At 43.2% G+C, this 16,947-nt stretch overlaps 1 protein-coding gene across 1 annotated transcript in view; it reads right to left on the bottom strand.

The window, feature by feature from the left end:
* Positions 1–5,581: 5,581 nt before the first annotated feature.
* LOC106600689 (ATP-sensitive inward rectifier potassium channel 12-like) overlaps positions 5,582–16,947 on the bottom strand; it is a 53,754-nt gene continuing 42,388 nt past the window's right edge. The window contains exon 2 of the mRNA XM_014192242.2: positions 5,582–12,488. Within this exon, the coding sequence (XP_014047717.1) occupies positions 11,000–12,301 (1,302 nt within the window). The 5' untranslated portion in view covers positions 12,302–12,488 and the 3' untranslated portion in view covers positions 5,582–10,999. The remainder of the gene's footprint in view (positions 12,489–16,947) is intronic.

The following is a 16,947-nucleotide window of genomic DNA, read 5'->3' on the forward strand; positions in this document are numbered from 1 at the left end:
GATCCTAGAAATGTTCCATATGCACGAAAAGCTTATTTCTTTCAAATGTTATGCACAAATCTGTTTACATCCCTGTTAGTGAGCATTTCTCCTTTGTCAAGATAATACATCAACCTAACAGATGTGGCATATCAAGAAGCTGATTAAAAAGCATTATCATTACACAGGTGCACCTTGTGCTGGGGGCAATAAAAGGCCACTCTAAAATGTGAAGTTTTGTTACACAACACAATGCCACAGATGTCTCAAGTTTTGAGGGAGCATGCAATTGGCATGCTGACTGCAGGAATGTCCACCAGAGCTGTTGCCAGACAACTGAATGTTCATTTCTCTACCATAAGCCGCCTCCAACATCATTTTTTTTATCGATGGCAATTTGTATTTTGGCAATATGAATGACAGAGATACCATGACGGAATTTTGAGGCCCATTGTCGTGCCATACATCCACCGCCATTACCTCATGTTTCAGCATGATAATGCACGGCCCCATGTCACAAGGATCTGTACACAATTCCTGGAAGCTGAAAATATCCCAGTTCTTCCATGGCCTACACACTCACCAGACATGTCACCCACTGAGCATGTTTCGGACGCTCTGGATCAACATGTACGACTGCGTGTTCCAGTTTCCGCCAATATCCAGCAACTTCACACAGTCATCGAAGAGGAATGGGACAACATTCTACAGGCCACAATCAACAGCCTGATAAATTCTCTGCGAAGGAGATGTGTCGCGCTGCATGAGGCAAATGGTGGTCACACCAGACACTAACTGGTTTTCTGATCCACGCCCCTACCTTTTCTTTAACCTGTTGGGGCTAGGGGGCAGTATTTGCACGGCCGGATAAAAAACGTACCCGATTTAAACTGGTTACTACTCTTGCCCAGAAACGAGAATATGCATAGTAGATTTGGATAGAAAACACTCTGAAGTTTCTAAAACTGTTTGAATGGTGTCTGTGAGTATAACATAACTCATATGGCAGGCCAAAACCTGAGAAGATTCCATACAGGAAGTGCCCTGCCTGACAATTTGTTCTCCTTCTGTGGCATCTCTATCAAAAATACAGCATCTCTGCTGTAACGTGACATTTTCTAAGGCTTCCATTGGCTCTCAGAAGGCGCCAGAAAGTGGAATGACGTCTCTCCTGTCTCTGGGCGAAAAACAGCAGGAGATTTTGTGAGTGGTCAGGCTGGGAACAGTGAGACTGGAGATGCTTCGAAGTACGGTAATGGAATATTTAGAATTTTTTTGTCACGAAATGCGCTCGCGCGTCACCCTTCGGATAGTGACCTGAACGCACGAACAAAACGGAGCTATTTGAATATAACTATGGATTATTTGGAACCAAAACAACATTTGTTGTTGAAGTAGAAGTCCTGGGAGTGCATTCTGACGAAGAACAACAAAGGTAATCCAATTTTTCTTATAGTAAATCTGAGTTTGGTGAGGGCCAAACTTGGTGGGTGTCAAATTTGCTAGCCGTGATGGCCAGGCTATGTAGTCAGAATATTGCAAAAAGTGCTTTCGCCGAAAAGCTATTTTAAAATCTGACACCGCGATTGCATAAAGGAGTTCTGTATCTATAATTCTTAAAATAATTGTTATGTATTTTGTGAACGTTAATCGTGAGTAATTTAGTAAATTCACCGGAAGTTTGCGGTGGGTATGCTAGTTCTGAACATCACATGCTAATGTAAAAAGCTGGTTTTTTATATAAATATGAACTTGATTGAACAAAACATGCATGTATTGTATAACATAATGTCCTAGGAGTGTCATCTGATGAAGATCATCAAAGGTTAGTGCTGCATTTAGCTGTGGTTTTGGTTTTTGTGACATATGCTTGCTTTGAAAATGGCTGTGTGATTATTTTTGGCAGGGTACTCTCCTGACATAATCTAATGTTTTGTTTTCGCTGTAAAGCCTTTTTTAAATCGGACAATGTGGTTAGATTAACGAGAGTCTTGTCTTTAAAATGGTGTAAAATAGTCATATGTTTGAGAAATTGAAGTTATAGCATTTTTGAGGTATTTGTATTTCGCGCCACACGATTCCACTGGCTGTTGACTAGTTGCCCAGGGAGGTTAATGTCAGACGCAAACGTCCCACCTTGCCCAGGGAGGTTAAGGTATCTGTGACCAACAGATGCATATCTGTATTCCCAGTCATGTGAAATCCATATATTAGGGCCTAATGACTTATTCCACATTTTGTTGTGTAACAGCCTGAATTCAAAATTGATTCAATAGATTTTTTTCTCTCCTATCTACACACAATAACCCATAATGGCAAAGTGAAAACATGTTTTTCGAAATGTTAGCAAGTTTATTGAAAATGAAATACAGAAATATCTCATTTACATAAGTATTCATACCGCTTTGCTATGACGCTCCAAATTTAGCTCAGGTGCATCCAATTTCCTTTGATCATCTTTGAGACGTCGCTACAACTTGATTGTAGTCCACCTGTGACCAATTCAATTGTTTGGACATAATTAGAAAGAAACACACCTGTCTATTTAAGGTCCCACAGTTGGCAGTGCATGTCAGAGCAGAAACTATACCATGAAGTCCAAGGAACTGTCTGTAGATCTCCTACAGTAGATGGAAATGTGATTAGGCATATACTGTTTCTGGGGAAGGGTATAAAACAATTTCTAGAGTGTTGAAAGTTTCCAAGAGCACAGTGGTCTCCATTTGGAAATAGAAAAAATATGGAACTACCAAGACTCTGCCTAGAGCTGGCCGTTCGACCAAACTGAGCAACCGGTCAAGGTTCTTGATCATGGAGGTGACCAAGAACCCAATGACCACTCTGACGGAACTACTGAGTTCCTTGGCTGAGATGGGAGAACCTGCCAGAAGAACAAAAGTCTCAACAGCACTTTACCAATCTGGGCTTTTTGCGAGAGTAGCCAGACAGAAGCCACTCCTGAGATAGCACGCTTGGAGTTTGCCAAAAGGTTTGTGAAAGAATCTGAGATCATAAGACAAAAGATTCTGTGGTCTGATGAGACAAAAATGGAACGCTTTGGCGTGCTATGTCTGGAGAAAACTAGGCACAGCTCATCACCTGTCTAAACACCATCCCTACCATGAAGCACTGCAGTGACAGCATCATGTTATGGGGATGCTTTTCAGCGGCAGGGACTGGGAGACTGGTAGGGATAGAGGGAACAATAAAATGGAGCCAAATACAGGCAAATCGTTGATGAGTAAAAGGGCCTCCCTAGCTGTCTAAGGCACTGCATCACAGTGCTAGAGGCGTCAATACAGATACAGGTTCGATTCCGGATTGTGTCACAGCCAGCCGCGACCGGGAGACCCATGAGGCGGCGCACAATTGGCCCAGCATCGCCCGGGTTAGGGGAGGGTTTGGCCGGCCGGGGGTTATCCTTGTCCCATCGCGGTCTAGTGACTCCTGTGGCGGGCCGGGCGCATGCACGCCACACGGTCGCCAGTTGGGTGGTGTTTCCTCGGACAGGTTGGCGTGGCTGGCTTCTGGGTTAAGCGAGCAGTGTGTCAAGAAGCGGTGCGTCTTGGCAGGGTCGTGTTTCGGAGGATGCATGGCCCTCGACCTTTGCCTCTGCCGAGTCTGTACGGGAGTTGCAGCGATGGAACAAGACTGTAACTACCATTTGGATATCACGAAATTAGGGAGAATTTTTTTTTTTATCCTTGATGAGTGCAGATGACATTCGACTGGGGTAAAGATTTACATTCCAACAGGACATTGACCCCAAGCATACAGCCAAAGCAATGCTGGAATGTCTTCAGAACAAGAATGTGAAAGTCCTTGAGTGGCCCAGCCAAAGCCCAGACTTGAATCCCATTGGAAATTTGTGGTAAGACTTGAAGATTGCTGTTCACCGCCGCATCCCATTTAATTTAACAAAGCTTGAGAAAATCTGCGAGGATGAATTGGAGAAATTCCTCAAATCCAGATGTGCAAAGCTGATGCAGACATACCCAAGATGACCTGTAATCTCTGCCAAAGGTGCTTCTACAAATATTGACTCGGGTGTGAATACTTATGTAAATTAAATATTTCTGTATTACATTTTCAATAAATTTGCAAAACATTCTGCCCCATAATGACAAAAAGTGAAAACATGTTTTTAGAAATTGTGTAGATGGGTAAAAAAATGTTTTTTACATCCATTTTGAATTCAGGCTGTAACACAGCAAAATGTTGAATAAGTCAAAGGGTATGAATAGTTTATGAAGGCACTGTATATGGCACTACTTTTGCCATGATCAAAAGAAGTGCACTATAAAGTGAATAGGGTGTCATTTGGGACACAACCATGGTGTCCGTCCTTTACCCGGATTACACAGTGATGCCTGGTGCGCGACTGACAAATTAACTCTTATGTAGAAGGCCTAGGTAAGAGGCCTGGGTTGACTCCCAAATTTCACCCTATTTCCTAAATAGTGCCTGGGCTCTTACGGGCCCTGTTCAAAAGTAGTCACTATAAAGGGAATAGGGTGCCATTTGGGAAGCAATGGCACACGACCCTTTGACCTGTGATCTTGTCAGGGATTAATTGGCAGGATGCACCAGCAGGTTTAGGCACCAGATTAGGCTTCACGCTGACCCATGGCACTGCCGCACTCTGGCTGTCATGGGAACTATAGAGGTGACATTACGTCATCATCACTAATCTAATCTGATTGGAATGAAGATGTTTTTTTTTGAGAAAAGAATATTCCCATTGATCCTTCTGTACATGCTTGGATTTAACACACACAAGTAACATGTTTGCACGCACACACACACACACACACACACACACACACACACACACACACACACACACACACACACACACACACACACACACACACACACACACACACACACACACACATAGACACAGGCCAGGATTCAATCCCATCGCAGATTATAGGAATTTCAGCTTTTAAAGGCAATGTTCCCGCTTTTGCGGAGATCACAATTCCTATAACCGAGATCGGATTGAATCCTGGCCACGCACACAAAAATGGACCACATACAGTACCAGTCAGAAGTTTGGACACACCTACGCATTCAAGGGTTTTTCTTTATTTTTTAAAATGATTTTCTACATTGTAGAATAATAGTGAAGACATCGAAACTATGAAATAGCACATATGGAATCATGTGGTAACCAAAAAAGTGTTCAACATATATTTTATATTTGAGATTCTTCAAAGTAGCCATCCTTTGCCTTGATGACAGCTTTGTACACTCTTCGCATTCTCTCAACTAGCTTCATGAGGTAGTCACCTGGAATACATTTCAATTGACAGGTATGCCTTGTTAAAAGTTAATTTGTGGAATTTCTTTCCTTCTTAATGCGTTTGAGCCAATCAGTTGTGTTGTGACAAGGTAGGGGTGGTATACAGAAGATAGCCCAATTTGGTGAAAGACCAAGTCCATATTATGGCAAGAACAGCTCAAATAAGCAAAGAGAAACGACAGTCCATCATTACTTTAAGACAGTCAATCCGGAACATTTCAAGAACTTTTGACTGGTACTGTATTTCAACTGCTGTGTCTCTGTATACACACGCACGCACGCACACACACACACACACACACACAGTCAAGGGTCAGAGCTTAATGGAGAGGTGGTTATACTGGCAGCTGGTAACTGCCCACTGGACATACACTGGTTGAATCAATGAAATGACGTTGAACCAATGTGGAATAGATGTTGAATTGACGTCTGTGCCCAATGCCAATAAGGGTCTGTTCAAATGTATGTACTATGTAGGGAGTAGGGTTCCATTTGGGATGTGACCGCTGTGTTATTTCGTTGTTGGCCCAGCTGTGGCATTTTTTTACCCCATGTTTTCAGGCGTCGATACATAACCCTGATCCATAGCCTTTTGAAAAATAAGAAATGTTTCGTTTTTTTGGGATATATACACACAACATAACATGTTACACACACACACACACACACACTATTTATCCCATAGCAGATTACACTTTCCATTTATTACTCAAAGTTGATTAGTCCTGTAGGATCAGGGACCTTATAAGGACTTACACATCAATCTATACTGTAACTGTGGATCCTCTCCACTTGAAAGTGTGTGTGTGTTGTGTGTGTGTGAGTAGGAGTCTCTGACACTGTACCCCAAATTGCCAATCATAAATCACACCTGTCTGTCTCTTTTCTCTCTCTCTCTCCCTCTCCCTTTTCTCTTCTCTCTCCATCCTTCTCTCTCTCTCTCTCACTCCTCTTCTCTTCCCTCTCTCCTCTTAACGCCCACACTTCTTTCTCTTCAGTCACATCACAAATCATTATGTCAATGAGAAAAGAGACACAGTTAAAACGCAGTTACATTTTGTAATTATATATATTTTTTTGATGATTTATTAAAGTTTTCATCGTTCATTGTTCATTGAAATAAACCAAAAGGTAGGAGAAAAATATATCAACAACAACCCAGTCAGTGTAATTCAGCATCTCGGGCTCGTTCAGACAGTGGAAGACGTCCGATAGAGGTCAAAGTTCAACCAGTCCATCCAGTCGAGTCAGTTACAGAATCCCTTCTCCTTTCTGAAGATAAATAGCAATTCGTTTTAATCAGAGACTTAGTGAGCAGCTCGGACATCTCTTATATCTCCACAACTCTCTGGTTGGTATCATCTGATGGCTTATGTTATTGGTATTTTAATTCTAGATTTAGAGATTATAGATCAGTAGTTATGACGTGCTAAAAGCTCAGTTTGAATGCAGTTTCAGTTTGTATCTTCCCCCCAATTCCCTCTCCTCATCCCCAGGTTTTCAGTTTCAGTTTGTGCTCAAGTATCAAGCTAACTCAACCCCTTTCCTCGTCCTCCAAGCACATTCAGAGAAAGAAAACAGCTCACCAAGACTGATATAAAAATAGAATAGTGTTGATTTATGAAAATAGTGAGCAAGTAAGTTTCCACTGCGCATAGACAGACTGTCCTATCTACGGACCCATATGGGAGTATTACTAAGAGTCATAGACAACTAAGTCTAAGTCCCAAATGGCACCCTATTCCTTACATAGTGAAATACTTTTGACCAGGGCATAGGTAGTGCACTATATAGGGAATTGGGTATCAAAAGTGTTAATTCGGCTCATTAAATATCAATGGTCATCCACTACCCTATGATACCGTAGATAAAGCAGATGTTGATGATGGTTTTGCATCTCTATGATCGCCCATTGCCATCATTATTACAGAGACGACACCTTGTACAGTAGTAGCAGCACGTTTCCCTTCAAAGTGCACTACTTTTGGGATCACCCATTGCCATCATTATTACAGAGACGACACCTTGAACAGTAGTAGCAGCACATTTCCCTTCAAAGTGCACTACTTTTGACCAGTGCCCTAAGTTGTGCATTAATAAAGAAATATCGTGCCATTTGGACGCAACCAATCTTCCTTGCCATGTGTTAACCTTCCCAGAAAGCTAAATAATGTGATGCTGTAGAATTACCAGCCAGTTCACCCGTGACACCAGTCAGTAGTCGACATATATCAATATCTGATATGACGTGGAAACTGGCCACTATGTGCAACAGGGAGCACTGTTACTTTCAAGTAGGTTTTGCTTTTGCTTTTGCTTTTGCTTAGACATTGTAGACAGGGATTGTGGGTAAGCATAGGCATCTGCCTCTGCTGTCAAAGATTGCATGTTCAAATTCAGTAAAAGAAAGTTGTTTTTGAGTTTTTAACTCCACAAAATGTGGAGTTAATGCCTAAGTACACAATTTGACGTTTGGAAGAACTTAGAAATTGGACGTTTTGAGAGACATGGATGAAGTAATTCTAATTCTGACATGAGACTGTGAGAGCTAGTTTAGAATTACAATGTATTGATACTGTTCTCTCCATTCCACATGAATTATTATCAACAAAACGATATAGCCGCACAATTTAACAGATCAGATAGTGTGTGAATTACACAAAGTTCTGAAACAAAACAAAAAATCAACAATTACTTGAATATTTCGTCAAACCACTACTCCTCCAAGTTCATTAGCCATCTGACTGGCATCCATCCAACATTGCTTTTCAAAAGGTGATGGCCATTCTATACAATACATTTCTATGTCCCTAATGTCTACTCTATGAAAGATTGCCACAAAAACTATTATAGGTCATATAGGACTATATAGTGAGTTACTTTGTGCAGTAGGAGGGACAAGGAATTCTGGTACTCTACAAAAATATACTAGAAAACAGTAACTTGTTTGACCGGTCTGTGGATCCTCCATACAGTGTCCTGGGGCTCTGTTGGATTTGTAGGGAGGACTGAGGGTGCGTCCTTAATGGCGCCTTATTCCCTATGTACTGTAGTACTCTATTTTACTTTGCTCTACCAGAGCATGAGCACCATAATACACTATATAAGGAATAGAGTGCCATTTTGGATACTACAACCTGACACATACAGTACATGGACGAGTATTGCTCAAGTTCATGCACTAAAACCAGCTTTATCTGGCTCTGACTACACAGTCCAGTACACAACTTTGGTTTAGGTTTCATTTGGGAAGAAGAGTCCCGACGGATAGTTAGGGCTTGAAGCCAAAGTTTTGTGTTGCTTGAAAGTGTTGAAAGAAAAGAAGCATCAGGAGGTCTATTTTGGGCCTATCTTCTGTCTATTGCCAAGGGTTTGAATTATAGGAGTCAGTTGATTGGATTGGATACAACATGAGAGGTTCTGATACACGCCCACAAAAGCCAACAGCAAGCATCACCTTGAGAATAATGCTTATCTGAATGGACCTTGATAGTATTCTGGATAGCAGGACTGTACAACCCAGTTTTAAATTAACATAAACCACTGTAGTACAAGTCCCTACCACCATACACTTCTTGATTCCCGTTCAAAACTGGAGTAGCATAAATTGGTGTAAGTAAAACAGTAGTAACCTAACCTAAGAGAGGGTCTGATCTACTACCATATTACTGACATATGTCCAAATCTGTCAGGTGTACACTTACTGTTGTGTTGAACCTAAATGAATGACCTGTGTCTTGACTCTATAGTATTGTTTTCGTGTTGTTATTAGTTTTCACCCTTCTTTTCTTAAAACTGTATCTAAGGTGCATAGTTCAGATATGAAAATCAGAAAGAACAAGACCTGCGTCACAAATGGCATCCTATTCCCTACACACCTATAGGGCTCTGGTCAAAAGTAGTGCACTATATAGGGAATAGGTATCATTTGGCACTATTTCTCACCGGTTTTTCTAATTCATGGTGACAAGTTTTGCAGGCAGTAATCTATTTCTACAACACATTTAATTTATTTAAATTATGTTACATATTCCCCCGTACTGTAATTAGACATGTTCATTTCTCCAAGTGCTGCCTGTCTGCAAAGAGCCCTTGTGGGAGAACAGGTCGCTAATGTAATCCTCTTTTGTCTCTCTCCAATATTCTATTTCTCACTATTTCCTCCTTTGGGTCTGTTTAGGGATGTCCAATGGTATCTCCTCTTTAAGCAACCTCATGGCCGTGTTCATTAGGGCACACAACGTTTCAAAACATATGCAATAGTAAACAAAAATTTGCGGTTCCTGTTTTAATCTGTTTTTATTCCCTTTTGGTGCCTAATGAACATGACCCATGTCTTGACTGATGTCTCCTCAGCCACTGTGATGACTGGAAGGAGATGTAACAGTGCAAATTATATACCCATTTTTAGTACCGTACCATACTTTACCTACGTGATGATTGATTGACTTTACCGGCCAACTTTAATCTCTTATCTTCTTTCTTTCTCGCTCTTTTATTCCCACTTTTCACTTATTTCCTCTGTTTTAAGGTTTTTGGTAAGACTGTCTTTCAGTAGGTCAATTCTACAGTTCTATACTATCTGGTCTTTAACCTCAGTCACCCAGCCAACTCCCATTTTAGTATTATCAGCTGAAATGTAGCCTAATATACAGCTAAGGCTACCGTTCTTTTGTTAGCCAATCTTTTGCTTTTGTGCGGTGGCTAATGGGTTAATTTGTTTGATTTTCAAGTGTAGCCGAGTGTAGCCCCCTAATGCAGTGCTTTGTTCTATTTGTGCTAGATTTCGGTACGAGCTAACCTGTAACTGTGCTTTATCAATGTTGCTGCCTGGTCTGCCATTCAGCTGTGTGCAACAACTGGAGCTGTCTAAATCAATCAGATTCCCTGTTCAAAACAAATAAAGTGGTGGGGTGCAATTTCTAGAGAGTGATTTAGACAGCAAAACATAGTGTTTTGTTCACTTGATAGTGAATTGTGCCCACTAATAGTTTTCTATACAGGTTCCCAGTAATATAACAAAATCTACTTTCATGCTATCCATTGTTCATTTTCTAAGGGATTCAAATTGTATAGAAATGCAAAATACACAACGCAAATGTATGCATTTATGCATTTTATCACTGTATTCTTCCAATTTGAAGTTTATATTTCATATTTATTTCAAATAGCTAATTAGCAGCAGGCACTATTTATGTAAAGCACCTTTAAAACTACAGGTGTGCATATAGAAAATGTTTAACTAAACAGCAGTAGGTATCCAGTGTTTCTATTTCCAGCACACTCTGCCTCTTTGACTCTGTAAACTACAATATAGGGCAGTTATTAGAATCCCCCAAAATACCCTCTTGATCTGTTGAAAATACTTCACACACTCAACTAAGAAATCAATATATATTTTTTTATAGCTAAGATATTATTTCCTAATAGACAATGAATATTGCATTATATAAAGCTCCTACCTCAAACCATCTCAAGACCAAAATATTTAAAGCTTTCTTAAAGAGAGAGGGGTCTTTTTATGACCGTTCCTGTTATTCCATGCTATGAGCAAGCAGCACTGCTGTCTCCACTCATGGCTGTAGCGTGATGCGAACACATAAGTCATGGGTTTCATATGGCACTTGCATTGCTCTGCATGTATTCACATGGAAAACAACCCGCTAGAACTGAGTTACGAGAAAACTATTATGAAAGGTCAAATGTCAAAGGTCATATCTCTGATTCTCTACGATATGACCTCTGGTCTAGGCTGACGGTGGCCTGCAGTCTCTCCAGCTCTGGCACCCTGTCCCCATCCTCCTCCCCCTCCTCATTCTCTTCCTCGTCCTGGCTGATGAAAGCCAGCTCATTCTCATAGCAGAAAGAGTTGGCGGTGGGCGTAGGATCCTTGTCCTCATCCTCCATCTCCGCCATGTCCTTGGCACTGCACTGGGGGGTGGACGGCACCTCAAAGGTTTTGTGGAAGTGAGCGTAATCCACTTTGTACTGGCTCTTCTCCTCGAAGACGACAGGCTCGAAGCGGTGACCCCACAGAATCTCTGAGGACAGGTAGGAGCTGCGAGCTTGCGCTGTCATGGCTGTGGCTTCCACCATCCCTTCAAGTATCACCACTATCTCAAAGTCGGACAACTCCAGGTCCTGCTTGCTGATGCCGAACAGGGGGCTCTCCTCATCGATCTCGTGCACAATGGTGAGCGGGGAGACCAGGAAGATGCGGTCGATGCCCGTGTCATACCCTACGTTGATGTCGATCTGGTCCAGGGGGATGTACTCACCCTCCTCTGTGATGCGGGGCTTGATGAGCTGGGCCCGGACATGGGCCTCCACCATGTGGCTCTTCCTCAGGTTGCCCACCCTCCACATAAGGCTCAACTTCCCATCCCGCATGGCGATCACTGCATTGTTGCTGAACAACAGCGTCTCTGCACGCTTCTTAGGCCGCGCCATCTTGGCTAAGATGGCACCGATCATGAAGGAGTCGATGATGCAGCCGAAAATGGACTGGAAGACCACCATGAAGACGGCTGAGGGGCACTCCTCCGTCACGCAGCGGAAGCCATAACCAATGGTGGTCTGTGTCTCCACGGAGAACAGGAAGGCGGCCACGAAGCTGTTGACCTGCAGGACGCAGGGGGTGAAGTTATCATCTCCACCACCCGGGTTGTCCATATCTCCATGAAGCAAAGCGATGACCCAGAAGGCCAGGCCGAATGCCAGCCAGGACACCACAAACACCAGTGTGAACATCAGGAACATCCAGCGCCAGCGGATGTCCACGCACGTGGTGAAGATGTCCGACATGTAGCGCTGCGACTTCTCATCCATGTGTGAGAAGTGCACATTGCACTGGCCGTTCTTGTTCACGAAGCGGCTGCGGCACTTGCGACGCGTTGTGTGGATCTTGCCGTTACCGAAGCCGTTGCCCATTGTGACGGAAGGCATGGCACCGAGACGCAGGCCTTCTTCCTCCGAGGACACAATGCTGTAGCGGTGCGCCCCGACCACACTCATGACCAAGCCAGGCTCAGCCAGTGGGGCACCAGAGAGTCGCTGCTCCAACTCAACAGTCAGAGTGGTAGGCAAGACACAGGAAACAGCACTGGGGATCACAGGAAATGGGCACAGGCAGTTCCCCCCTGATGCCAAAACAGATCTCTGTCCAAGTGGCCAAATGGGTCCTAGACACACCCTACCTGACCTGAGGAGAGAAGAGAAGCCAGAGGTTAGTCTACTACACACAGGATCCTGATATTATCTACTGTTTGTATGATAAAACAATTAATAAATGAAATATCTAAAACATTGATGTGTATTCTATGTGCAACACTTCAATAAAAACGAAGCTATTACACGCAGCCCATGTTAAACAACACCCCTCCCATTCTGTCTCAAAGACTCATCTACTCAGTGGCTTTTGGCTTTATTTTAAGCAGTGTTTTATCACTACAAAGGTGTAGTGTGTAGTACTCCGTCACTTTGGGCTCGGTGCGCCTTAGCAGCAGATGTTGCTAATTAAACCAAGTTCACACTCTTTCTTGTGAAAATTGTAAGCAGCCATTCAGCTGGGATCCTGGTCTTGAGGCTTATAATAGTCGTTTTTAAACTCCTCAGTAGACTAGGTTTGTGTCCCAAATGACACCCTATTCCCTTTTATAGTGTACTACTTTTGACCAGGCCCCATAGGGCTATAGTCAAAAGTAGTGCACTATATAAGGAATAGGGTGCCATTTGGGAAGCATCCTAGATCTAAACAACAGATTCACTTGCTTCAGGGTTGGGGGTTCAATTCCATTTGAACTCAATCAATTTATCACCTATGTTTTTATTCAATTGAGAACTGGCAGCAATTTTCACTATGTATGTTTTTATAGTCCTGAAACTGAATTGGAACTCATCTTCTGAATTGACCAATACGACCTTAGATTTGGGGTTATTATAGATACAGTAAGACCCGTTGTACTGTAACTGTAGTAAGCTAATAAAGCATTTATAAGTGACATTCTTTAAGAATCAATTGGTATCTAATACCATTAATGGACCTGATTTAGGAGTAACCTCCCACTTCCACCCGTCATCAGCACCCCCTGGTCTGCCTCTGGCTGTACTGTAGTCTAGTGGCTGAGCAGTGTGATTTGTCTCTCTAATAATAGCTGCCAGTCACATTGAGTCCCCTTTTCCACAGCTCAGGCTCTGAGAGCTCACTGTGTTCTGAATGCATTTCTTTTTTCACACAAGTACTGTACAGACCATTTTATTTCAATGCATCGCCAGCACAGTTCATGTCAACGCAACTAAGAAGCTAATTTCAATGAAACAATGTTTTGACTCTTAGGTGTTCATCAGGTGCTGAAGATGAAGACAGAACTTATAACATATTGCAGTGAAATGTTTAGCGACACAAAAAGTAGGTTATGGCATGTGGACCACATCGTTGTTGATTGACCTCCTAACTAACAGGCACCTCTCTCATAGTCTCTCTCTCGCTCTCGCTCTCGCTCTCGCTCTCTTCAGTCTCTCTCTCTCTCTCTCTCTCTCTCGCTCTCTTCAGTCTCTCTCTCTCTCTCTCTCTCTCTCTCGCTCTCTCTCCCTCTCTCTCGCTCTCTTCAGTCTCTCTCTCTCTAATATTGCCACATGGTGCGTTTGGCTCAGTGTAGCGACCAACCAGTAAACAGGAGTTGCCAAAAGGGAACCTGATTTGCTGAGGTATTGTGGGACAGCTCAATGTAAGAGAGTGGTAAAAGCCATCACCATGGAAACAAGTCACCACGCCGAGACTGAGGTCTGCTGAGATTGGGTATGCGGCATACTATAGCAATACCTACAGTAAGATGTGTTAACTTTGGGGGCTGGTTTGATCGCAGGTGTGAGGTGGTTTGTAATTTCTAATGTTGGTGGATTGTTGTTGTCTCAGTACACAAGTAACTTAAAATCATCCGGAGGCAGTCTTTCCTTCCTGCCCTCTTCACTATCTCCTCCTCTCCCAGAATATGGCTGTAAATAAAAACATTTTTAACAGGAATAACTGGCCTGGCCCGTCTTGGTGTCTTGCCACCTAAACTTAAGTATTTCTGGTTCCCTCCAGGTGGCTGAACAGTCAGGATGCCATTTGAAACGCAGCCCATGTACAGAGAAACCAGCCAACAGTGAGACAGATTGAGGAAGATTAGATGGAGAGGGCTAGTGATGGTGAGAGGGAAGTACTGTAATGGAACACAGAGAAACCAGAGAGAGAGAGAGTGAAGAGGTGAGAAGAAAGGATTAAAAAAGGATAGAGGTCAGGGAAGACAGGGAGGCACTGTGGAAGGACACAAGGAGGACGAAAGGGTAGAGAAGGAGGCAGAAAACAGGGGGGACCCTTAAGATTGTAGAAGGGAGGGAGAGGGAGAAATGGATACTGGTCTAAATATAGCTTGTCTGTCTGTTTCGTCAAATGTCTGCCAAGAAATGACTCCGCTATCTCTCCGATAACCAAAGAAAACCCTCTGATGCTGTCACCGTGGTTACTGCTCTCATCTTGTTCTGTACCTACCTGCCGATAGACATTTCAGTATAATGTTACTTAATTTTACTGCAGTTGGCGAAATCAGGGTCACATAGAGTGTTTCTTGGTAGTCTTAAACAAATCTACTTTTAAACAAAAGTGTACACCTCACACACATGGTTATGGGCAAAGAAAGAAGACAGCATGTCAGATATAGAGTTGAAATATATTCAATTTTGAGTTTGCATCCTAATATTACACTTTATATGCATCACAGAAGATTGAAATATAACAAAATTGTTTAACATAGAAACACAGGATTTTCTGACACCCGCAATGTTTTTACAAAATTAATTCTGAAATTCTGAAAAATATTAATAGTGGCCCATGAGGCCACTAGGTAATTTTTTCTACAGGAAAGGGCTACAGCCAACAGGTTCAATGCATTATGATGCCAGTATGCATGAATAGAGTGGTGCCAGAAGAAGCTGCCGTTTTACGGGCTCCTGACCAATTGTGTTATTTTGTGTGTTTTTTCGCGTTGTTTGTAACTTATTTTGTGCGTAATGTTTCTGCCACCGTCTCTTATGACCGAAAAGAGCTTCTGGATATCAGAAAAGCGATTACTCACCTCGAACTGGAGAAAGATTATTTCTTTAACAAGTCGAACGCAAAGGATTTACTCGAGATACCCGACCAGGCCCAAATCCCCGTCATTCGCATGAAGAGAAGACGCCGATACAGGGGACGCAGGTCAGGGTGCCTTGGGAGAATTCATCGGCGAGTGGGTAACCCGCCTCTACCATCCGTCCTATTGGACAACGTGCAATCCTTGGAGAATAAACTGGATGAGTTCCGTTCACTCTAGACCAGCTTTACTCCACACACAGAGACGTGTACAAATCTCTCCCTCACCCTCCAATTGGCATATCTGACCTTAATTCTATCCTCCTGATTCCTGCTTACAAGCAAAAACTAAAGCAGGAAGTACCAGTGACCCGCTTAATACGGAAGTGGTTAGATGACTCAGATACTAAGCTACAGGACTATTTTGCTAGCACAGACTGGGATATGTTCCGGGACTCATCTGATGGCATTGAGGAGTATTCCACATCAGTCACCGGCTTCATCAATAAGTGCATCGATGACGTTGTCCCCACAGTGACCATACGCACATACCCCAACCAGAAGCCATGGATTACAGGCAACATCCGCACTGAGCTAATGGGTAGAGCTGGCAATTTCAAGGAGCGGACTCTAACCCGGATGCTTATAAGAAGTCCCGCTATGCCCTCAGACAAACCATCAAACAGGCAAAATGTAAATACAGGACAAAGATGGAATCCTACTAAACTGGCTCCAACGCTCATCGGATGTGGCAGGGCTTGCAAACTATTACAGATTACAAAAGGAAGCCCAGCCGTGAGCTGCCCAGTGGCACAAGGCTACCAGAGAAGCTAAATTACTTCTATATGCACTTCGAGGCAAGCAACACTGAAGCATGCATGAGAGCACCAGCTGTTCCGGACGACTGTGTAATCACGTAGTCGATGTGAGCAAGACCTTTAAACAGGTCAACATTCACAAGGCCGCAGGGCCAGACGGATGACCAGGACGTGTACTGCGAGCATGCGCTGACCAACTGGCAAGTGTCGTCAATGACATTTCCAACCTGCCCCTGGCCGAGTCTGTAATACCTACATGTTTCAAGCAGACCACCATAGTCCCTGTGCCCAAGACCACCAAGGTAACCTACCTAAATGACTACCGACCCGAAGCACTCTTTTCTGTAGCCATGAAGTGCTTTGAAAGGCTGGTCATGGCTCACATCATCACCATCATCCCAGAAACCCTAGACCCACTCCAATTTGCATATCGCCCCAACAGATCCACAGATGACACAATCTCTATTGCACTCAACACTGACCTTTCCCACCTGGACAAAATGAACACCTACGTGAGAATGCTGTTCATTGACTACAGCTCAACGTTCAACACCATAGTACCCTCAAAGCTCATCACTAAGCTAAGGACCCTGGGGGACTAAACACCTCCCTCTGCAATTGGATCTTGGACTTCCCGACGGGCCGCCTCCAGGTGGTAAGGGTAGGTAAGGGTAGGCAACAATACATCTGCCACGCTGATCCTCAACACAGGGGCCCCTCAGTGGTGTGTG

Source organism: Salmo salar, chromosome ssa03 (assembly GCF_905237065.1).
Source record: "Salmo salar chromosome ssa03, Ssal_v3.1, whole genome shotgun sequence".
NCBI classification, from domain to species: Eukaryota; Metazoa; Chordata; class Actinopteri; order Salmoniformes; family Salmonidae; genus Salmo; species Salmo salar.